The following is a 23,273-nucleotide window of genomic DNA, read 5'->3' on the forward strand; positions in this document are numbered from 1 at the left end:
ACGTGGGCTAAACTAGAGAGCGCAGGGAGGTCAGTTCAGAATGGATTGAAATGTCTGGGCCGAATGAGCATTCACGAATGGCTTGATATCAGCTTGGAAGAAAGCCTCCAGGGGAGTTTCTAGGGATTTGGCCCCATTTGCTCTGATCTCATTATTAATGGTTTGCACTGAGGCATGGAGGCCATACTGCACCAGGTCTGCAGCGGGCACAAAGCTGGTCTAGGTAGCTGACACGTTATACAACAAACTAATGGGTTATATAGTATTAGATGTGAAAATATCTTGCTATTTATTAAGTGCCTGCTGTGTACCAGGAACTATTCAAAACACTACAGGAAGGGTAGAATTCTGGGCTGAATCTAAGGGGAATTTGCTTGGGATTGATGCAAAAGCTCCCCCTATGTTCAAAAAATCAACTTGATAAGTATAGGATTGGGGAAGCCTGACTAAGAAGTCTTTCTGAAAAGAGATCTTAGGTTTTCAGTGGACAGTTGGCTGAATATGAACCAGTGCGAGATTTGTGTTCCTTTGCCCACAAGACTGATCTGGAATTGATGGGGAAAATTCCTGATAGACCTATCTGGAAATGGAATGGGCTTTCCACAGGGGAATCTTCCCTTCCCTCGGGTTCTTCGAGGAGCAGCGGCCTTTGTTGTCATGACTGAGGGCAGTTTAGAAAACAGGCATGAAGTGTGGGGAGCCTGGACTTTGGCAATGGAAGGGAGACTTGCGAGGAAAGCAGGAGATCTGAGGGATTTCAGTCAGCCCATTGGCCAACGGACGAGAGATACAAGAAGGAAGAGAGGGAGAAGCGAGGGTGCGAGGCGGCTTTATGGTTCTGGGACAAGACCAGCAGCTGATTGAAGGAGGGAGCTGGGAAAGAAGCCAGGTTGGGCCCAGAAGATGGTGAGCTCCATTTTAAACATGTTGAGGTTAAAGTGAACTTGGCTTCTAAGTGGAAATGTTGTCTAGCACATTGGAAGTCCTTGGATCCAAGAATTGGAACTGAAAGGAACTTTAGGAACTGTTCAGGCCCCAATTTGAGAGATGAGGAAACTGAGGTCAAGAGATGAAGCAACTTGTTCAAGGTCATCCAAATGATGAATGGCAAAGCTGGGATTTGAACCCAAATAGATCCCAGTCTAGAGCCCCAAGTTCTGTGGACTTGAGCTTTGAGGTTGTGAAAGTGATGAGCAGCACATAGACCCATCCCTGGCACTGGCCACAGCCTCCGTGGGCAGACATTTGCCTGCCGTTTGCCAGACAGAAGGGGAAGATGCTCAGCTCCAAGGACTTTAGTCCCTCCCCCAAGAAACTTAGAATCAATTACTATTGACCAAGGACCAACTTGCCGCTTTCCTGTTTGACATGCCCACCCTCAGATTTCCTGAATTTGTGGGTCGTCCTGATGGTGATGATGTGAATCAGGTTATTCCTAAAAGCATCATTGAGTAAAAGGTTTTTGCCATCAATGGGAAGACAAGGTTCCGTCCTCCATCCCCAAGAGGCCGATGTGCAGCTGGGAGAAGCGGCACATGTGGGCACACAGTCCCGAGGTGGGAAACGGGAGGTTGTGCCAGGGCAGCCTGGGAAGACTACCAAGTGTGGGTAGGGAGTTGGAGCTGGCGGCCAGTGTTCACTCCTTCGGTTGTTCCTTCAAGCCGTGGGCCATTTAGTGGAAGATGTGACAAATCAGGAACGGCCCAGCCAAGGTGAGCTCTGGTTCCCCCAGCGTGTGAGGGAGCCAGTCCCCAACCCCGGCTGCCTCCATGGAGGGAGAAGAATCACACATGGAGCCATTTCCTCCCAGGGTCCCATTGAAGGAATTCTAAAAAAGGTCAAATGCGATGGAATTGTGAACGGCTGTGACTGTGGATGAGTACTCAGCAGCCACATGGTGCTCGTTGTGTGTTATGGCAGCGCGGGGAGGACTGGAAGGAGCCGGGGTGATGGAGCCAGGGTGACAGAGCCAGGAGTGCCGGAGTGATTTGGGATCCTGAGAAGAAAAAGCGGGTAATGAGCAAGAAGGAGGGGGAAGCCTCTCGAATGCTGATCTGGTACCGTATTGGGCAGCATAAGCGTGGAGCACCCCCAGCTTGGGATAGCACTCATGTCACTTCTACAGAAAGCATGGCAAGTCATTGGAGCCCATCAATGAATTATAAGCATTTATTAGATGCCGACTATGTGCCAGGCACTGGGCTAATGCATAAACAAAAGTGGAAAACAATCAGTAAGTATTTATTAGGTGTCAACTGTATGCCAGGCACTGGGCTGATACATGAACCCAAGTGGAAACAATAAGCATTTATTAGGTCCCAGCTGTGTGCCAGGCACTGAACTGATGCACAAACAAAAGTGGAAAACAATCAGTAAACATTTATTAGGTGCCAGCTGTGTGCCGGACACTGTGCTGATACACAAACAAAAGTGGAAAACAAAGGACTTAAAAGGGAGAAATCATGGAGAGATGGAATGGAAAGGACTGACTAGTTTACAATAAAGTGTCAGCTTCTGTTTTGTTTTTGTCTTTATAACTTTAGCTACTACTAGCACATAGTAGGCACTCAAAAATATTTGTTGATTGAAAGAATAAATTAGAATGGATGGACCGATGAAGCTAGAAGTAAATGCCACCAAAAGAACCAAAAGGAAATGGGGAGTTCCAGGCAACTGGAAAAAAACCCTCAAAAGTGCCTGTCGTCCCTCAAAAACCATTCCTGGTTACGAATTCAGCTGGTCTTGCCTCCTTCCTAGTCCCCTCCCCGTGCCTAGGTCTCTGTCACGGGCTGTTCTCCCAGCTGAGGGACACCACCTCTCACCCCTTCCCTCTTAAGCTGCAGAAGCAGAAAATCGTGGGCTTCTCAATCAGCCCTTCACTGAACTGTCTCCATGACAGAGGACTTGACCGTTAAAAAGCAGAAACTCCCCCCATCTGTCATTTTCTCCGAAAGTCTTAGCTCATCTGAGTGGAGAGAACGGGCTCCATGCTTGTCCTGAGTTCATGATTTCAAGAACAACCTTAAAGGACTAAGGAAGCCAGACCTGAAATGCGGGAGTGGGGCCTCATGTACCCGGCAGGGAGTGGGGTCACAGCTGAGACAAAGGAACCCCCAAAGCCTCTAGATCTGGAGCTGAATACTGCACCAGCTGCACCTTAAAGTGCCAAAGTATAAAGGCTGGCCTTTCTCTCTCTGTTTCTGCATACGTTTATTTTCAGCTCATGTGTTTGGTGGTTGAAGGTAGCTCTACTATTATGGGCTATTATACTCATTTTACAGATACAGAAAGTGAGGCAGAGAGGGTAAGGGACTTGCCCATGGTCAGAAGTGGTATAATAATAACCACTCGCTTGCAAACTTGCGAAACACTTTTCCTCCATGATTGCATTTGCTCTTCACCACAGACTTTGAAAGAAGGAGCCCCATTTCATAGGACTCAAACTCAGGTCTTCACGACTGTGAGTCTGTCAAGCCAGCCAAGCTGTCCCTGAGGATCCCAGGGAAACCTCAGATACTTAATATCAGCAAAAACAGGGATGCAGAGAACGAGGCAAAATAGCTCCTTCTTGTTTATCATGGAACTTTTTAATACAAACAAAATGGCAGGCAGTCTCTTCTGCATTGGTAGACCTTAGCAAAAGGGTTCTCAAGTGGTAAGCTGAGTCGCTTCTATCTCCGAGGTTTCATGACTGTGCAGGATTGGCTGTTCTGTGCCAACCTAGCTTCGACCTTTTCCAAAGTCTGCTTTTTAAAGCTATAATTAACTTTATTACCAGTTTTCATTTCATTAAAATTTTGCTTCTGCTTCTTGTCCAAGCTTTTCTTATTTATTTAAAATATATTTATTTTCATTCAAATTTATTTATTTAAAAATTAAAATATTAAAATTATTTAACATATATTTATGACTAACTATGTATTCACCTTGAAAATAAGGCAATGCCAGTTTCCTCTGTCTCCATCTGATTAAAAACCTTAAAATTTGCTCACAAAATCCCGGAGATAAGTGGAAGATACTCTTGGTGTCCATCCACTCCAGCTCGGACTTGAACAAGAACTCTCTTTATAAGCCTCCCCCAGTGACCATCCATTGATTCCATCCATCCATTCCATCCTCTGATGGAAGACCTCTAATCATAACAACTCACTAGCTCTCGGATCGGGCCATCCCACTTTGGGATGGACATAATTGCCAGGGAGATGCTCATTACTTCAGATGAAAATCTGAAACTTTTAATAGATTTCAGGATTTAGCATTAAGTGGAAACCCAGACATCATTTGGCCTAATCCCCTTCGCTTTAGAGCTGATGAAGCAGACCTATAGAGGTTAACTGCTTGGTCAAGGTCACACAGTAACTAGCAGAGCCGAGATTTGATAAGAAATTTTTTTCTTGAAATGAATAAATGCTAAAGGAGATTTACTAGAGTTTAAAAAATATTAAAGGAAAAAGAAAATTCAACCTTTCTGTACTTGTGGGTCTGAGCAATTAGCTACAACAGTCCAAAATACAGAATTGTGAGACCTCAGCAGTGTAAAGAGGAAAGGAAAGGAGGGGAGGAGGATGGATGGCCATTTTTTATCTGTTCTCTAAATGCCTCCTTGCTTATTTTTCTGGTCTCCTACTCCATTTCTAATACCCCTCCTCTTTTCCCCTCTGGTAGAAGTCTTAGTTGTAATATTACCTCTTTAGGATTTTTCTCTAATTCCTAGGCAAAGGCCTTCTTCTGCAAAATAGCAGATAAGCTTAATAAATTATTAATAGAAGAGTTGAACATGTTTCTTCCTGGGTTCTTTGATGAAGCAGTTAGCATTCATGTAGATTTTAGTACAGGTGTAACACAGGTTTAATATCCCAGTAGGGGAGAATCGAGAGATAAGAAATTTTGTTCTCTCACAATGTCATTGTTCTCTCTCCCTCTCTGCTTTTCTGTCATCATATTTAAGAATTTCTCTTGGTTTCCTGGTTTGGGACTCTATGTGGATTTAGAGATGCCATCTCTGAGGAATTATGCTAACTCAGAATCTTTTGAGCTCGGAAATAGGAGGGGCCAAATCCATCCTTGCTTCTTAATTTTCTATATTTTTTCCAACAAAAATTTTTTATATTTTTTGTAGTTGATTAAGATTTGAAGGGTAGTAGCATGTGGAAGGGAGCATTCCTCCTCTCAGTATTTCAGGATGCTTTAGACATCTGTGGTTAAACATGGCAGGGTCCTGCCCATTGTCTCCTCATCAGAATATTCAACTGACGCTCAAGATCTTGAAATAGTACAGCTTGGGGATCGAGAATAGTATATTGACTTAAGAACTGCTTCAAAAACAATGATTCTGTGATCCTTGGCAGAAGCCAAGACATTCCTCTCACGTATGGATGGCCAGCTTATTAACCTGGTGTTTATTCAACAGACAAATATTTGAGATAATATTTTTGTTCCCTAATTTTGTGTATCTTGTTTTTCCAACAAACAGAGATTTTGCCATGTTTCGATAAGGATTGTTTTATTATCGGCATTATAGTTTGATTATTAAGTACATGATTCAGCCTTGTTTTTCCTGTTTAATTTTCTGTTTTGTTTTCTTTTGTGTTTGTGTCTGTATGTTTTGTTTTTAAACAGATGTGGGAAGAGGCCATCACCTTGGGCAAAGAACTCGCTGAACAGTACGAAAACGAGATGTTTGATTATGAACAGCTCAGTGAGCTGCTGGTAGGTCTCCGTGCCCTCCCATTTACATGCATCCTGCCTTTTCTGGCCTCTCTCTCTGCATTTGAGCATTGGAATTCTCATGCTGGCCACCACGGCCTGTTGTCTGCAGACCAGTGTCTTCCTGACCTCTAAGCTAATCCTTTCCTGGAAGCACATGTGGCTCAGCTCTGGGGGAGGAGGTGTTGGGCCTGAGCCCCCTGCCCCCTCTCCCCAGTTGTCTCTGAGCAGCCCTGATTTTCCAGCTCTACCGTTGCACCATTGGTAGTGGATTGTTGACGTGCCCAGGAATAATCATTTGTAACAGCCTTCAGTGTTCTGTCTGCTCAAATTCAGGTGTTGGGGTTTATCTGTTCAAATGTTGTCTCCCCACTAGGCTATAAACTCTTTGAAGGCAGGGATGGTTTGGGGTTTTTTTTTTCTCTTGTTTTTGGGGGAGGTTTGTGCTTGTTATCTCTTTTCAGCACCAAGGACAGTTCTGGGCACTTAGGTTTTTAAGGATTTTTGCTTTAATTAAACAAGCAGTTGTTGTGCACCCAAAGTCTGGGTTAGGTTTTGGGGATACCAGGATAAAAGTAAAGAGGACCCTGACCTCAACTGGCTTCCATTCTCCTAGAGAGAAGCCACATGTTGGCAGCTGGGAATGTGCCGGTTGTCTCCTCAGCAGGAGATGGACTGAGCTTCTCTGAACAGGTGTTCTGCCTTCATTTATATAAAGTCACCAGGATCCAAGAGTCCTCAGTTCTATACTGGACAACCAGCTCTCAATCAGGATGCAGTGTTGACTGACTGATTGAAGGACGAGGAGATGCTTTCAAGTTAGGGCAGGAAAGACTCTGCTCTTTGAACGTCCTCTCCTATTAATACTATATGCAGGGTTCCTGCTAGGCCAATTTCCCCCAAAACCAAAGATTTTCAGCCAAAGGAAAAACTGTTTCCTTTGACTTTTCTGGGTAGTTCTGTTTTTTTCATGATGGAAGTATAAAGATACTAACTTCAAGTATATGTGCCCCTGCTCCCATGAATTAGTTCTGTGACATGATTCAAGGGTCCTCCAGCAGGCTGTGGGTGGGTAGAGGGCCATAGGAAGAACAGATTCAGAACAGAAAGAACAGGTTCAGAAACCTGAAGCTAATGTTTTGTTCCTAATCTGAAGATGTTTTTGATGTTTTTCTTGCAGAAAAAACAGGCCCAGTTTTACGAAAGCATTGTCAAAGTGATCAGGCCCAAACCAGACTATTTTGCTGTTGGATACTATGGACAAGGATTTCCCACGTTCTTGAGGGTAAAGAGGAAAACAGCTTAATTACAGTGAATGAAAATGCCCCTTCCTCCTCAAAAGGGATTCCAATTCTGACTTGGTTCAGTGTGCGATGGCCATCCTGTTGGTGTTGAAATGGGGACATGTTTCTGAGTTTGTTTCACTGGCTATTGCAGACCCCTTTTGAGTCTTGTGATCACTTTGCCTTTAATTTCACAGAAAATAATTTTGCTTCATAGACAATCTTCATCTGCCCCCAAATCAAAAATTGCTTCCATAGCCATGCCTGTGGATCTCTCCCTTTTTTTGTTTTTTTGTTTTTTTCTCTTTTGGATTGTCTTCTTACTTCCTTCTCATTCTCTTTCATTTCTCTCATTTTTCAACATTTCTTTCTGCTTTTCTTTCTTTATTCTTCTCTCTCATTTCCTCTTTGTCCTTTTTCTTTTTCTTCTCGCTATCTCTCTCTTGCTTCTTTTCTTTTCTCTGTCTTCTTCCTCTCACTCTTCCTCCTTTTTTCTTTTCTATTTTCCTTTTTTTCCCATTCTTTCCCTCATTTTCTCTATCTCTTCTTTCCTTCCTTCTGTTTTCCCTCTGTATCTTCTTACCTTCCATATTTATTTTTTTCCTTTTCCTTTCTTATTCTTTCCCTTCCTTCTTTCCCTCCCTCCTTCCTTCCTTCGTTTCTTTCTTTCTTCTTCCTTTCCTTCCTCTCTTCTTTCTCTTTCTTTCCCTTCCTTCCTCCTTCCCTCCCTCCTTTTCTTCCTTTTTTCCTTCTTTCCTTCCTTTGTTTCTTTTTTCTTCCTTCCTTTCTCTTTCTTTCCCTTCCTTCCTTCCTTCCTTCCTTATTCCTTCTTTCCTTCTGTTTATGTTTCCCTCACATTTCTTTGGATAGTTACTCTTAAAGACACTGCTTTTCAGATCCAAGATTTTCTGCTTTCAGAAAGCAATTGAAGAGTCCTCATGGTCATGAAAAAATCTGTACTGAAATTGTATGGGATTGTTCAAGCTCCCAGATTCAGTAATTCTGTGATTCACTAGAGGTTGTGGGGTTGATCTCTAAGAATTTCTATCGGAATTCATCAACACTAGAGCCTTCTATTCCAGAACAAATTCTTTCCCTCTCAGAATTCTCAGAAATGATGAGGCCATTTTGTAAAGGACGCTCTTTTGGCCTGGGCCAGCCAGTTGGAGGAGGTTTTATGTAGTCTTCATTTTCTGGGTGACTCCATATTCTGTCCCCACTTTCATGAAATCCCTCTCGATAATGCCTGTCTTCCAATCCCTCCAACTAGTCTCTTACCATGAGGCTCTTCTGCTTCTACGGAAACACCGTCCAAAGGGAGCAGTTGATCAGAAAACTTGAAGCTGAACAGGTTTGCTCCAAAGTAATTCAATAAAAAATGGCAGGAGATTTCTAAGAGGCAGCCTCCAAATTGGAAATGTGTTTGAGGTGAATACTAATCCTCGAAAATTGGAAGAGAAGATATATGCCCGGCTCAGGATAGAAGTCATCAATAACTTCCGTGAGAAGTCTCGGGCTGTGATTGGCTGTAAATCTTGCCCCTCGTACACTCATTTCTAATGGAGTGCACTCTGCCCCTGTGGACAGTTATCTGGCCATGATTTAAAGCCAGGGAGTTCAGCCCTGTGGAAAAATGATTATCCCGGCGTCACAGGAGAGACAGTGACCGGTCTCAAATATTGGAAGGAACGGCTTGAGGGCCGACGAGTGAGCAAGTGACATATTTACACACCGGCTCCAAGCTGAGCTTGCACAGCGTGGGGTCCCCGCGTGAGCTCGAGACTGCTAGGAAGGAAAGCAAGTTTAATATTGTACAGCCTCTTCCTCCTCTGCTAAATTACTCGGTGTTCCTGCAGAGATGTGCGCAGGATGCTTCCCAAATCCCGGCTCCCACACACAGGTCAGGGGTCAGTTTGTCAACAGCATTAGCTCTTCAGACAAATCAAACACGCTCATATTTAGTCATTTGTTCATTGCTGAGAGGAAACAGGCCCTGGGGAAAACAAACAAGCAGCTTATCCTGCATCTGAGGCCTCGTCCCCCCAAAAGAATTGTTCTTTCCCCACATCTCTCCTTATCCTTGTGTTCTCCACAAAAGAGAAACGTGGAATTTTTTTGTTTGTTTTGTTCTGTTTGCCTTTGAAGGGAGGAAGGAGCCTCCCTGAACAAAGTGTAATCAACACTTGGAGAAAATGCTTTTGAGGCTTTTCGTGTTAATGATGACATTGTCAGGCCTTTCTTTTTTCTGGCAAGAAGCCCAATGAGTGCAGAGCAGTTTCCTATTTGCCCCAAATGACATTTTTGTATTAGCAAACCTTATGCAGAGGGGCCAGATCTCCCCACTTGTAGGCTGAGCCCGCTTGCCTCTACGCTTTCTGAAAAGGATCCGAGCCTGGCGGTCGGACAGTAGACATTCATCAAGCACCTGCTGTCTTCCAGGCTTTGTGCTAAGTGCTGGCGTTAGAAAAAATGGCAAAAGTCCGTCTGCCCCCAGCTCATGGGAGAGGGAACGTACAAGCCAGCTCCAGAGCTGGTTTTCAAGAGAAGGCTTGAGGGGGAGAACGGCTTCCTGTAGAAGAGCCTTCCTGGGTTTAAGCTGCGCTCTGGGACAGGGGGCATCACTTTCCCTCCGAGCCTCAGTTTACCTCTCTGGCATGGGTATGGCCCAGTGACTCCAAGGCCCTTTCTTTGGTTTTCATTCTTGATTGAGAACATCCCTCTGTCCCCTCCACAATGGGGTGGGTATCCCAAGAACAGCCAGCCACCCATTCCCACCAGCTGGAGGGGGGGCGTTTCCTCCAGCGATGCTGGAGAGCTGGGCTCAGGACAGGCTGGCCCTCTGTGGGGTGAGTTGTTTGCCAACTTTTCCTTGCTGCTCCTATTTGACAAAGGTCACTCTTTCTAGGGCAAAGTTTTCATTTATCGGGGAAAAGAGTACGAACGCCGGGAAGACTTTGAAGCCAGGTTATTGACCCAGTTTCCCAACGCCGAGAAAATGAAGACCACGTCTGCCCCGGGAGATGACATTAAGAACTCTCCTGGCCAGTGTATCCTTCCAGGGTTTGGGGTTTGGGTTCAGTCCCAAGACATCTGCCAATGGGGCTCCCTTTGCCTTCTTGTCCTTGTTTCTCCTTAACTGTTCCCCTCAGACATTCAATGCTTCACTGTGAAGCCCAAGCTTGACTTGCCACCCAAATTCCACCGACCCGTTTCTGAGCAAATTGTGAGGTAAGAAACTCCCCACCTAACTGGGCTCTTGTGGAGAAACTTCCAGGGTTTATTTTTCTGAAGGGAAACTGCTCGGGTCTCCGCCCACCACACGCAAGTATCCCCATCTCCTTTGGAGAAAAAATAATGGTGTCAGCCAAGTAATCAGAGTCAGCAGGGACCGTGAGTCTCTGCCTCCAGGAAGCTGGGGCAGGAGCTGCAGGAGCAGCTCTGCACTGTACGGTGCTCATCTCTTTGTCCCAGAAAGACGGAGGACATTTAGGCTTCCATCAGACACATTAAATGCAGATTTATATACTTGGTCTGGGTTCCAAATCGGAGGTAGCTTTTATTCTTCCCATCAATGGACCCTCCTTCAAGGACCTTATATCCTACTGTGCCCGTATGAGTATAAAGGGTATAAAGAGCTAAACAAAGAGTTAATGAAGGAGCACAGAGATGCTCTCATCTCGGAGTACCGAGAAGGACTTACTGCGGGAGGTGCCTGAAGCTGAGCCGACACTGAAAGCTGTCAGAAAAGGTGCTCTTTGCAGGTCTCGGTTGGGCAAAGAAACATTCTCTCTTCCGTGGCAGCCGGGGTGAACCGGTGGCCAGACTTTGCCGACAACCGCTTCCTCATCATCCTGACGCTCCAGAGCTACTTTTTGCCCATAAAATTCAATATTGTTTCCTTTATCTATTGTTAAAAGCAGTAATGGAAGTAAAACTGGATGTCATGTTTATTTATAGGCAGTTGTTTTCATAAATCATAAAACTTAAGCTTTCGTACAATTTACTCAGAGCAAAGCAATAAGCAAATCACGAAGCCCACAGTCTGCTAAAATATTTATCGTTGGCTTGGGGAGCGCCACTGCGGCTTGGGACGTTTGTTCATAAATCCCAGCCCCTCCCTGGGCACGTGTGGGCAACTGTGATTAAAACATGTGCTTTAGGGAAGGGAAAAACAAGAGTGATTTTTCCCACTTAAGGACTATTTGTTGAATCATAGTTTGCCCTTCCTCATTTATTTGAGGCCATTTAAAAAACAGAAACACAATTATTCTGGAATCAAGGGCTTCTCCTCCACCTCTTGCTCCCATTGCTCATTAGCCCCTTTCCCCGCTGCCTGCCCAAGGCCAAGCTTGAGGTGGAGGGAGAACGAAACTCCCAGCTGAGTCGGGCTGTCAGAAGGAGCGTGGATTCCGCCCGGGGCCGCGGAGAAATGGCGGCATCGGCCGCGGGCTGTGAATGTCTGCTGCCTGGGTGTCCCACGGGGCCTGTGAATATCTGCCGTCCCGGTGTCCCGTGGGCCTGGCTTCTCCCTTAACCAATTTGTCCTGTGTCTCCCCAGTTTCTATCGGGTCAACGAGGTGCAGAGGTTCGAGTACTCCAGACCCATCAGGAAAGGAGAGAAAAACCCCGATAATGAATTTGCGGTAAGGAATTAAACAGCTTCCGCTTGCAAACCCCCTGCCACGAAGGTACGAGAGGAGAAGGGCCCAGAGGGCCCCGGGAAAGCCGGGCCAGTAACATGCAACGTGGCTCTGCGGCAGAGCAGCCCAGGGGGCTGGACCTCAGGGAAGCCACAGAGATGGGCTGGGTGGAGATCTCGGGCCCCTTTTGCCCCTGAAGACCCTCTTTCTACTTGGCCCATAAAGCACCAGGCTCTCTGGGGAGCCCATGGTGAGGCGGGCCCTTTAATAGGTATAGGGAGGCAAGCTCTGGCTTTGTGAGTCTCCCCGCACAAGGCTGGTCCGGTGTCATAGCCGTCAGGAGACACATGTTGGCTGCGTGATGCCAGCCGGACACGGGACCCTTGGTGATTCTGAGGCTGATTTCCCTGAGAGGGAACTGCTTCCCCGCCCCCTCCATGCCCAGGCCCTGCCCAGAGCGCTGTTCTCCAGAGCTGATGTTTGGCTAGGAATTAGCCTCTTGCTTTCCCTGTGACCGGTTCCCCCCGTTCTCTGAAGCAGTCGGGCCTATCCCCATCTGTCTCTAATCTGTCATCGGCCATTGCTGCTCTCCAGCAATAAGGGTGTTAGGGGGAGCTCTGATCGGGGAGGCCGAGGCTGAGCTCTGCTTGGGGGATGCCTGCCGGGTGTGCAGGTAGGACGTCCCACAGGGCCGTCCGGAAGCCCTATAACTAAACCCTCTTATTTATAAAGTATTTGTTAAAGTGTTATTCTAAATAAGTAGTGTCCTGGGTGTGGGCACCAGGGAAAGGCTTCCACGCGGAAAACGAGGAGCTCAAAATAACTCGTCCTATTCCCCTCCAACTGGGGTCCGTGATCTCAAGGACGCGCAGCCCGTCTTTCATGGTACCCGGTTTAATTTGCCTGCGTGACTTGCAGCTAGACGGTATCTGCCGACAGTGACCAAGGCGCATCCTGGCTGGGCGGGTGGTTCTGGAGTCCACATCTCACACCAGGCCCAGGCCTTGCCCAGGGCCCCCGGGCCCTCACCTGGTCACGCTGGCCAGGGCTGGCAGCAGGGAGGGCGGGTTCCTGCCTTCCCAATCCCGGGGATGGGCACCCACCCCCCTGAAAGGCTTCTTAGGTCCTGGCGATGCGATTCCGAAGAGCTGCAGACCTTCCTCCTAAAAGCCGCAGCCAAATGTAAAGGTTTAACGGGTCCAATTGAGGGATTTCAGGGCAATGAGAGAAAGTGTCATGTCTAATGCTGAGGAAAGGCTGGAGTGGAGAGCCTGGGGGGGTTCTGGGCCCCGCCTCCGACCGCCTGCAGGGCCCACAGCCATTTACTTAACCTCACCGGGTCTGTGAGGTCCTTGTGGTCACCATACAACAGGAGTGGGAACATTTGCAGCTGCCGAGTGAGGAGCTGAGACTCATAAGTCAAGTCCTGGGGAGAGGAGGGACCCTCCCGGTGGCCGGAGGGACCGCCTGTGGCTGGTAGTGTCCGCCTTGCGTGCCCGCTGTCGGCAGTGGGACACCCGCCCTCCCAGAGGTGGCGGGGAAGGCTGGGGGCCACAGGTGGGTCCCAACGGGGCTCCATGTTACCCTCCCTGCTCATCCTGACCTCGGGCACCACCAGCAGCAGCAGTAATGCTAGAACCTGACCCAAGTTATCCCCATTTTGCAGATGTGGTAACTGAGGCTTATGGCAGTTAACACTCTGCCCTTTTTTGCCTTGTTTTCCCGGTGACGGCTACGCCAGCATCTCCACCATCCCCGATGTACCCTCACTAATAACGCTTTCTTTCTTCTTTTCCCGTGACCCGTACAGAACATGTGGATCGAGAGGACCATTTACACCACAGCCTATAAGTTACCTGGCATCCTACGGTGGTTTGAGGTCAAGTCCGTCTTCATGGTAAGGAACCCCCAGGCTCTGCTGACTCATGGGCTGGACCCTTCCAGAACCTGCCCCTTCTGGGCCTGCTGGCTCTAAGCATACTGAAGGTGCTTAATAAGTGCTTACTCGATTGGAGGAATCAAATCAGCACAACCACAGCTCTCTGGAAAGCCATAAATTAGCCAGAAAAGGACTTTTCCCACCTCGGGATTTCCCACCCTCACCTTGGGATCCTGGTCACACTTTATTCCCGCTTTAGGGGCCCGGGCCCAGCCGGAGCCGCTGACGACGGGGAAGTCACTGGCCATGGATGGGGTTGGCCAACAGGGGCAGAACGGGACGCTTTCAGGGGCTCGGGGATTTCACCTCATGCATATTGATCCAGACAAGTTTGGGAGAAAAAACATGCAAGAGGAACCCGACTGGGAACTGGCCCAAGGTCTGTGAGCCGGTGATCCTGGGCTTGGGCTCCGAGGGAGCTCCAGGGGGTCTCTGGCCCACGGGCCTCCCGGGCCCTGGAGGGCACAGACCTTCCCCTGAGACCCAGCGCAGCCAGGAGAGCCCCTTGGGTCCTGGACGCCCCAGAGGGGATTTGTGCAGTGACCCTGGAGGAAGAGACCCTCTGTATAAAGGTGCACAAATCCCCTTCATGGCCACTGCCTGCAGAAGCCCGTGTAATCAGGGATTATGTTAGTCATAGGCGGGAGAAGCTTAATGATGCTGGGGAGAGAGAAGGGGAGGAGGCCTGACCTCTGGGGAGAGCGGCCAGAGCCGGGCCCACAGGCTGGGTGGGCCAGGACTGGAACCTTCCCGCGGGAGGGAGGCCGTCAGGCCCGTGTGCTTGGTGTGGGCTCCAGGTGCGCAGGGAGGCCCAGCCTTGGAGCTAGGACACTGACCCTAAGGGTCGAGCAGCCCCACAGAGGCCCTGCCCACAGGGAGCGCTCAAGTCCCGGCTGCCCCATGGTGACCACCCTGCCCAGGGGAAGCCTGGGGGGAGGGGGGAGGGCCGGCCTTGGAGCTAGGACACTGACCCTAATGGCCAATAGCCCCACGGAGGCCCTGCCCGCAGGGAGCGCTAAGCCCCGGCTGCTGCATGGTGACCGCCCTGCCCAGGGAAACCCAGGGGGGCCTGGCCCGAGCTTGTATTTTGTCCGGGAGGCAGAGTCCGGAGCCGCTCAGCCTCCTGCGTGAGGGGGTGAGAAGCTTGGTTCCTACAGTCTTACCCAGAATGCCATTCAGAGTCCACCCCCACCCCCACCCACACAGCTCACCTCTGGGGTCCGCTGCCCTCCCCAGCTCTTCCTCCATTTGGCCAGACCCTCCCTGGTTTCTAACAGCTTCCACAACAGACAGAAGTGGAAGAAGAAAAAGGCAGCCCCCAATGGGGACCTTCTGCGTCCTTCCCCCCAAGGAGCCCCAAATTAGGGACCCAAAGCAAGCTGAAAGCAGCAGAGCCGCCCCCCCCCCATCTGACCACCTAATCAGGCCCAGAATCATTTGAATTGAAAATAAGCCGAGAAGAAGCCGCCAGATGATAATTAAAACAGGAGAATAATGTAATCAGCCGCAGGTTTGAGGCTGACATTCAGAAAGGCCTGATTATAAGTGGCGTGGGTGTGAGCGGGTGAGCCGCTCTGCTCCGTGCTAATGAGGAGGGCAGGGGATGAGCCCCCAGGGCAGGGGATGAGCCCCCGCTCCGGTGCACGGGCAGCAGCCAGACCCCCATCCTCGGCCGCCCTCGCGGGCGATGGCTTCAGCTCATCCCCTGCTCCTGCCTCCCCCCCAGCTCCCCATCTAGGGGGCACGTTCTGTGTTCTCGGAACAAACATGGTTCTTACAAGTTTTGTCTCCCGACCTTTTCCAGTCTCTTAATAATGAGGTTGCACAGGGATAACTCAGTGAGCCCTGGCCCAGGGTCCGGGCCCAGAACTGGCAGGTTCCGGACTGTGCTAAATGACCCAGACGCATGAGTTCTCTCAATTTTAAATCAATTATCGATTTAGTGACTAGAGACTATTAGGATATAGTTACATGTTGTGTTATATAATTTATTACATATAATATATATAAATATATAATCAATAATAAAACATACACTAATTGGCCATCAGTGGTCGTGATGCTGTTGGTGAAACAGCCTGTGCCGTCAGATACAGGATCGGGGAGACATTTAAGACATTGTGAATGGCTCTTGCTGTCACTGCCCAGAGTCCAGGCTGGGGACATGCTGGACAGAAGGCTGGACCTGGCACCAGGGAGCCCTAGACCGAATTCCCCACCGGCCCTTCCTGTCTCTGCCTCTGGGTGGGAGTTTCGCCCCCCTCGGCTTCACTTTGCTCCCCTGAGAGCCCCAGGTTCCTTGGGGAACGCCGACTGCCGCCCTCGGCACACTGTCGGCGCTTACTAAATGCACGGATACATGTTCTTGTTGTAGGGAGACCCAGATAAGCGAACAAGCCCCAGATGCTTTGAGAACCCCCTGAAGGCTGCGCTCCAGCTCCTCCAGAGGCGGGGGGTCCCCTTTTCCTCCCAGGGGAGCTGAGGGCCTGGAGAAGCCCTCACTTGATCCCACGGCCTCCTTCTTGCTTCCTTTCAGGTGGAAATCAGCCCTCTGGAGAACGCCATCGAGACCATGCACCTCACCAACGACAAGATCAACAGCTTGGTCCAGCAGCACTCGGGGGACCCCAGCCTCCCCATTAACCCCCTCTCCATGCTCCTGAACGGCATTGTGGATCCCGCCGTCATGGGCGGCTTCACCAACTATGAGAAGGTGGGCGGAGATGGCGCCATCCGGGGCCTTCTCGGGGCCCGGGCCCACAACCGGATCCCGGCTCCTCCGAGTCTGTCTGGGACAGCCGGCTCCTTTTCCGCGGCTAATTGTGCAATCTTTGCAGCAGAGGCAAAATTTGCAGCCTGGGCCAGGGAGGGGAGCCGCCCGAAACGTAACGAGAAGGGGTCCTGGGCTAGTCCCCTTCTGCCCCCCTTGTGTTGTGGCGCCCCCATCGCTGAGACCAGAAGTCTGTCCGGGGTGTTCCATCCCCCCAACACGGGTCTGACCAGGCCCCTTGCACATTCCCACTAAAACCCCGTCCCTGTCTCCCCGGCACCCCCAAAATAGTGCGTCCTCAGCTGCCCTGCAAAGCCCAGGACTCTGGATTCCCCCTATACTCCCAGTCTTTATGCCTTTCTCCCTCATCTCCCACCTCTGCCTTTGTCCAGTTTCCTCCCTTCTCTGGAGGGAGCTCCCTTCCCAGCTGAGCCCGTCCAGCGCCCCCCACCACCTCCAGAGCTCAGCTTGGGCAGCGGCCCCCTCAGGGGACGTCCCCCTGACTCCTTAACTGCTTCCTCAAGCTTACCTGCAGTAGCTTTGTGCCTCCTTGGAATCCTCGTCTACAGGAAGGGTCTTTGAGGCCTCCCTGTCCAGTCCCCTTGTTCATGCAGAGAAGGCAGGGGCCTGAGGAGGCAGAGGCCAGAGAACCAGAGCCAGAGAGCCAGGGTCCAAGCAGGCAGCCCTCCCCCCAGGGTCCCGGAAGGCAGCCACCCCCCAGGTCCGAGCAGGGCCCCATGGCCCTCGCAGCCCCAACCCTACAATGCCCCCCATGGGCCTTCCTCACCCTCTCCTGGGCTAACCTCGACGGGGCCTCCCCGTTGTGGTGCCGTGTTCGTCACCATCTGACCAGATTTCTCCTGTTTGAGAGGCTTTTGCCAGGGGCTAGAAAAGGCCTCAATTTCTGAAATGACCGGTGTCTCTCCCCCCCTCCCACCCGCAGGCTTTCTTCACAGAGAGGTACATGCAGGAGCACCCGGAAGACCACGACAAGATCGAGAAGCTCAAGGACCTCATCGCCTGGCAGGTAAAGGCACCAGGCGCCTGTCGGGGCAGGGCCGGGGGGGCGTTCTGTGGGCACCTGCCAACACCACGGGCAGGCGTCCGGCCGCCCCCACCCTCGTGGCCGCACTCAGCCCAGCAGCCAGCGTCCGACACTGGATGTCTTCTGCTCCTCCCACCTGTGGCTCAGGTTATCAGCTTCAGGCCTGAGACGCTCGCACCCACTTATAGGCTGCCCACCCCAGACAGTCCCCCAAAGCTGGACAGGAAGCCCCTGCATGAGAGCCAGCCACTCCCCTGGGGACAGGGGGCTTTTGGCAGGTGTGACCCTGACTCACCTGCCGAGGGAAAAGCTGCTGGGGCTCTGAGAATCCTAGGCCTGAAGCGGGGGGGCCCAGCCCAGCTGAGGATGCCCCCAAGACCTTCCCACCCCCCGTGACCCCCCGTTCTGGCTGATGCCGTCTGACCCTGGGAGGACACCGCTGCGGGCCTGGTTTATTTCCCAGCTACTTTCCTCTGCCCCCCCCCCGCCCTCGTTTTGCCCCTGCCCTGGGGGCGCGGTCAGTCAGTCAGGTCAGCCGGGCACTCGCCGTGTCTTTCAGATTCCGTTTCTGGCCGAAGGCATCAGGATTCACGGGGAGAAAGTCACCGAGGCGCTGCGGCCCTTCCACGAGCGCATGGAAGCCTGTTTCAAGCAGCTGAAAGAGAAGGTTGAGAAGCAGTACGGCGTCCGGACCATGGTGAGCGTCCGGGAGCAGCCTTAGCGGCAGGGTGGGGGTCCCCTGGGGCGGAGCTCGGGAAGTGGCCAAGGGTGGTGCGGGGAGGCGACCGGCTGGTGGATGTCTGCTCGGGGCGACCCCCGCTGCTGTGACTAAAGGGGAGGATGGACGAGGGCAGTTCCCGGCCACCTTTTGGGCCGTCCTCAGAATCCGAGCTGGGGGACTTCGGCGGCCGTCGGATCTAACCCCACTGAAGCAGTAGCCCCTCTGCGGCCCCGTGTGTGACCCCGCATCCGTGGGGACTCTGCCCCTCCTGTTCCATTTTGTGAGAGCTCTTACTGTGAGAAAAATGGTCCTTTAAAAAAAATCCAGCTCCACGTAAAGACAGTTTTCCACGTTCACTTTTTGTGAGGCTGGAGCGCCACGTTTTTCTCCGTCCCTGCCAGGGGAGCAGACGGTCTGCCACAGGTCATGCCCGGCCGCCTTCTTCCCTCCCAGTCTGAGCCCCGCTCTGTGCCTTGGACCCGTCGCTCTCCGGTCTGGGCTCACGCAGGAGACGAGCCCGGTCATTGCCATGGGACGACTTTGCTGACACTTGGAGACGGTCACCATGCTCCCCGGAATCTCCAGCTCCAGGCTGACCGTCTCCCCAGCATTATCCTGATTAATCATTCAGTCGCTTAATCAATCCATCAGTCAATAAGCATTTATTAAGCTTCTACTATGTACCCGGAGCTCCGCTGGCCATTGGAGTGGATGCTTCTCTTCTCACCGGGCAGACGTTTGTTGTCCCCTCTGCTGGGAGAGAGCGATTCTTCCTCACCTCCTGAAGTCATGGCTTCCTTCGAGACTGGGACCCAGCACCCTGAAGGAGGCAGAGGCCTTTCTGTGCCCCCCGAGCCGCCCTGGCCTAGTGCGCCCTCCAGCCTCCCCTGCCTCTAGGGACGAGGGTCCCAGAACACAGGAGGAACCAGGAAACCCTTTCCATGTCTCCTGCTCATGAGCAAGCCACACAATCTCTGGGCTCAGGATCAAGCCACACAATCTCTGGGCTCAGGATCAAGCCATGCAATCTCTGGGTTTGTGAGCAGGCCAGCCGGACCCAGCCCCCTGCCCGTGGCGAGTGAGTGGGGCTGAAGGGGTCAGGGGTCAGGGGTGAAAGGAAGCCGAGGTCATTGAGGGTCCAGGATCAGCTTCTAGGGAACACAAGACATTGGACTGATGGTCTTCACTCTGGACCTGATGAGCCCTGAGCAGCCAAATAAAAGCTTCCTGCCCCAGCGGGGAGGGATCCTAAGGAGTAAAAATGCAGGAGTGGGTGAGAACCGCTGAGGCTGCAGCCTCCCTTCTCACTTCTCTTTCCCAGGGATCATTTTTCTTACGTGCCCGTCATTGAGAGAAAAGTGCTCTCATTTTTGGTAACTCATCAATAGTAATGTGATCGGAAGGAGAATTTTTTTTTTAATATGGACGGAGAAACAGGACCGAAGCCGACTCTCACAGGGGCTCCCTATTGCAGTCCTCCTGCACCTTCTGCATTTCTCGGGGCTTCTGCACACAGTGGGTGTTTTATGCTGAGTGAAAAGGAATTGGAACCACCAGATCATCAATATTAACTACATCCAATGACACGAAATGTTGTCAAAGAAACAGTGGAGAATTTCCCTTCGGGCTCCCCCGGACACGGGGCTGCTGATTTGCCACGGAGGCTTGCCAGGCTCGTAGAGCTTTATCATTCAGCACAAAGACTTGTTCTTTTTTTTAATTTTAAATTTTAAAATTCTTTTCTTTAATTTTTTAATATTAGCTTTTTGCAGAGATAATTTTCAACATTCACTCTTGCAAAACCTTGTGCTCCAAAGTTTTTCCCTCCCTTCCCCCCCTTTCCCCTGGGTAGCAAGTAATCCGTTATAGGTTAAACACGGGCAATTCTTCTAAACATGTTTCCACATTTAAAAGATTTATCTTTTGGGGGAAAATTTCTTAAGGCTCTTGCATGTGCAGAGTCCATATCAGAGGCAGGATGGGAAGCTGGGGCTAAATCTAGCCTGGCTGCCCGAAAGTAATTTGTTGCACTAAGTTGGACCTCCGTCGGAAGCCTTGGGGTCAGAGCCCCTGGCCCCTTACAGTGATTTTAGCCTGACTTGGAGCCTTGATGATCTCATCTGCAAAGCAGGGCGCTCCTGCCATCTCAACAGCTGGGAGCCACTGAATATTGGGGCAAGAGCTACTTTGAGGGAACTGAGTCAGCCCCACTGTGCTCCGGACAACTGCAGCAGCCAGCGGAAGGGCAGCCCAGGCCGGGAGTCCCCAGACACACCGGGGGCTGCAGCCTGGGACAAGGCTGACCCCTGAGTACTAAGAGATGGCCGTCCAAACATCCGGCTCCAAAGCTCTTTTGAATGTGGTTTCGGCTCCGCTCTGGGGCTTGATGGTTTATGTGGACAAGAAACATTCAGAGAAAAAGAATTGGGAGCAGGGGCTGCAGGGCAGACTTGGGGTTCCCTCTGGCCCCTGAGCTCAGCCCTGCTCTGCAACTATAGCCTTGGGGAGTCCCCAGGGCACCGAGGGGGAGGTTTCTTGTCCAGTCACACAGCCAGGGAGCATCCAAGGGGAGCTTAGAGCCCCCAGGCTCTAACCACTGCCTGGAGGCTCCAACCACTGCCCAGTGGCTCCGGCCGCTGCTCACACTCTGAACCTCTCGTTGCAGCCCTCGGGGATGGATGACCGCCGAGGAAGTCGCCCACGGTCCATGGTGCGCTCCTTCACCATGCCCTCCTCCTCCAGGCCCCTGTCGGTCGCTTCCGTCTCTTCGATGTCCTCGGACAGCACCCCCTCCAGACCTGGCTCTGATGGGTAAGGGTGGGGGCGGGCGGGCTGAAGGGAAGCTGGGAGAATGATTGCTTGGCAGCAAGCCTGAGAGGGTCATGGGCAGAGCTGGGGGGCTCTGCCCGGCCCCAGGCTGGCAGTCAGGAGGGAAGGCTCAGCTAGCCCTACCCCACCGGGCAGCGGCCGGCTCTGGCCGGGGCTGACCCTCTGGGAGTGTCGCAGGGCCTTGGCACCCGATCCCTTTGATTAGACCTCTGAGGCACACATGGCATGGTCCCTCTTACCCCTCAGGGCATCATGGCCCCCACACACACCTGGTAGCTTTCCACCATGGGTCTCTTAGAGGCTCCTCCTGGTGCTCCAGTTCTAAGTGTTCTCTGAAACCTGGAGATGGTTCATCTGGGCTTCTGAGCCCGAGTGTGCCCCAGCCCTTTGTGGGAGGCGGAAGGTGATTGTGCCAGGCTGGCTCTGGCCTGGCCCCTGAGGCTCTCTGGGGAAAGGGCCTGGCAGCCCAGGGTCACCCGCCAGCCCAGGGTCACCCGCCAGCCCAGGGTCGCCCGCCTTGCGCCGGCGCGTCCACACTCCATTTCCACCCACCTTGCTGTGCTCCAGGCAGCCTCCCTTTGACACACCGTGCTGGCATCCCCTGCCTTCTGTGCCCACGGGGCACTCCCCGTGGGGGGCTGGCTTTGACCCTCTGCCCCACTGCCAACCCGAGCTGAGCCTGGAAGTGAGGGGCAGACACTGGGCTGCTCTGCTCTTCTTTCAACAGCTTTGGGGCCCTTGTACACCCTCAGGGCAGCCCCACTTAGAGACCACGAACATTGGCTTATAGACTTGGAGCTGGCAGGTGCCCAGGCCCTTCATGTTAGAGGTGGGGACACAAAGGCTCAGAGGGAAGATCCAGGGCAGCGAATCACCTGACTCCAGCCATCAGGCTTCAGCACGGGTCCTGCCCCTTGTGCTTCCGCTCTCGGCTCGAGTGACCGAAATCTCCAGGGTCCCAAGGGTCAGCCCCGAAAACCCTGGAAGGGCGAACGATGTCAGTGTCCCAGCAAGCATTTTATTGTGCAGAGACCAAGGTTATTGGGTGAAAATGACAATAGGAAGAAGAAAAGAAGTCAGAGGATGCAATCTATGTCTTATTACTGATAATTGCTATTATTCATCATTAGTGTTCATGTAGCACTTTACTTCTATTATTTCATTTTATACTTACAACAACTCTGGGAGGGGTTTTATTATTATCCCCATTCTACAGGCAAGGCAATGGAGGCTGAACAAGGTTAAAGGCCTTGCCCAGGGTCTCCCAGTTCGAATTCAGGCCTTCCTGACTTCAGACCTGGCATTCTGCGCCACCTCCAGGGCCCAGGGGGGTTAAAATCCTTCTTCTTTCAAAGCCTGGGCCTGGGGCCAAAAGGGCCGCAGCTCCGGGGGTCCCCAGCAACAGCCGCAGCACTCGGCCCGTGCTTTTTGCTCAGGGTGCTCCCCGTCCCTTTGTTTTTACCATCAGGGCCTTACCCACTTTTCCCATGTGGGTAGGAGCCCATGTGGAGGTTTTCAGCTTAACCACGTTAAGACTCCATGCACTGATCATTACCAGCCATTTGGCTAAAAACCAGTTTAATTCCAGCCTCCCCTGGACAAGCCAGGCGAGTGCTAAGTTGTTATATCCTAGAAACAGGATTCGGTGATTGAGAGAAACCCCTCCCTGGGTGCTGGTGTCTTGGCGATGGGGAGACATTTGGAGAAGAACGGGTTCAACCCAAAAGTGCCTTTGCAGCCCCCTCGGCCCTTCTCCCAGGGACACTTTCATGTAGCCTTTACCAGAAGCCGGGCTCGATTCATGCGCTGCCTTTTTTCCCTCCTGGGAGCCATCCCTCTGGCAACTCTGCCTCCTCATGGGCCCACAATGTCAGGGGTCAGGGGAAAATAAAAGGGCATCCTGCCTGCCTCCTCCTTGTGGGGCCCACAATGCCAGGGGTCAGAACAGTAAAAGGGCATCCTGCCTGCCACCTCCCCTTAAAGGGCATCCTGCCTGCCGCCTCCCCGTGGGCCCATGATGCCAAAGGTCAGGACCATGAAAGGGCTTCCCATCCAGGCACTTGCCAGCATATGAGGAGGTCAGACCACGGCCCTGCTCTCGTGGCACTCCCGCCAAGCCAGTCGACATTGCACAAGGCCGACTGCCTCCACATCTCTGACTTGTCCCCAGAATCAGTTCTCAGCCTGATTCATTAAAATTGAGCTTTTTAATCTAAAAAAAAAATTTGGGGGGGGGGAGAACCCAGAAAGAGCTGCCTCCTGGGGCCCAAGGTATAAGAAGTCTCAGGTCGACAGGCAGGGAGGTCTCCACTGGTCTTCCCTGAGAGCTCGGGGCCTTAA

General features: G+C 51.7%; 1 protein-coding gene across 1 annotated transcript in view; it reads left to right on the forward strand.

Moving 5' to 3' along the window:
- Positions 1–23,273, forward strand: part of DOCK1 (dedicator of cytokinesis 1) — a 445,579-nt gene that overhangs the window by 406,646 nt on the left and 15,660 nt on the right. Inside the window, 10 exon segments of the mRNA XM_031957020.1 lie at positions 5,620–5,709; positions 6,887–6,991; positions 9,895–10,036; positions 10,139–10,217; positions 11,548–11,632; positions 13,440–13,526; positions 16,105–16,281; positions 17,282–17,365; positions 17,943–18,080; positions 20,770–20,915. Of these exon segments, the coding sequence (XP_031812880.1) occupies positions 5,620–5,709; positions 6,887–6,991; positions 9,895–10,036; positions 10,139–10,217; positions 11,548–11,632; positions 13,440–13,526; positions 16,105–16,281; positions 17,282–17,365; positions 17,943–18,080; positions 20,770–20,915 (1,133 nt within the window).

Source organism: Sarcophilus harrisii, chromosome 2, assembly GCF_902635505.1.
Source record: "Sarcophilus harrisii chromosome 2, mSarHar1.11, whole genome shotgun sequence".
Lineage (NCBI taxonomy): Eukaryota > Metazoa > Chordata > Mammalia > Dasyuromorphia > Dasyuridae > Sarcophilus > Sarcophilus harrisii.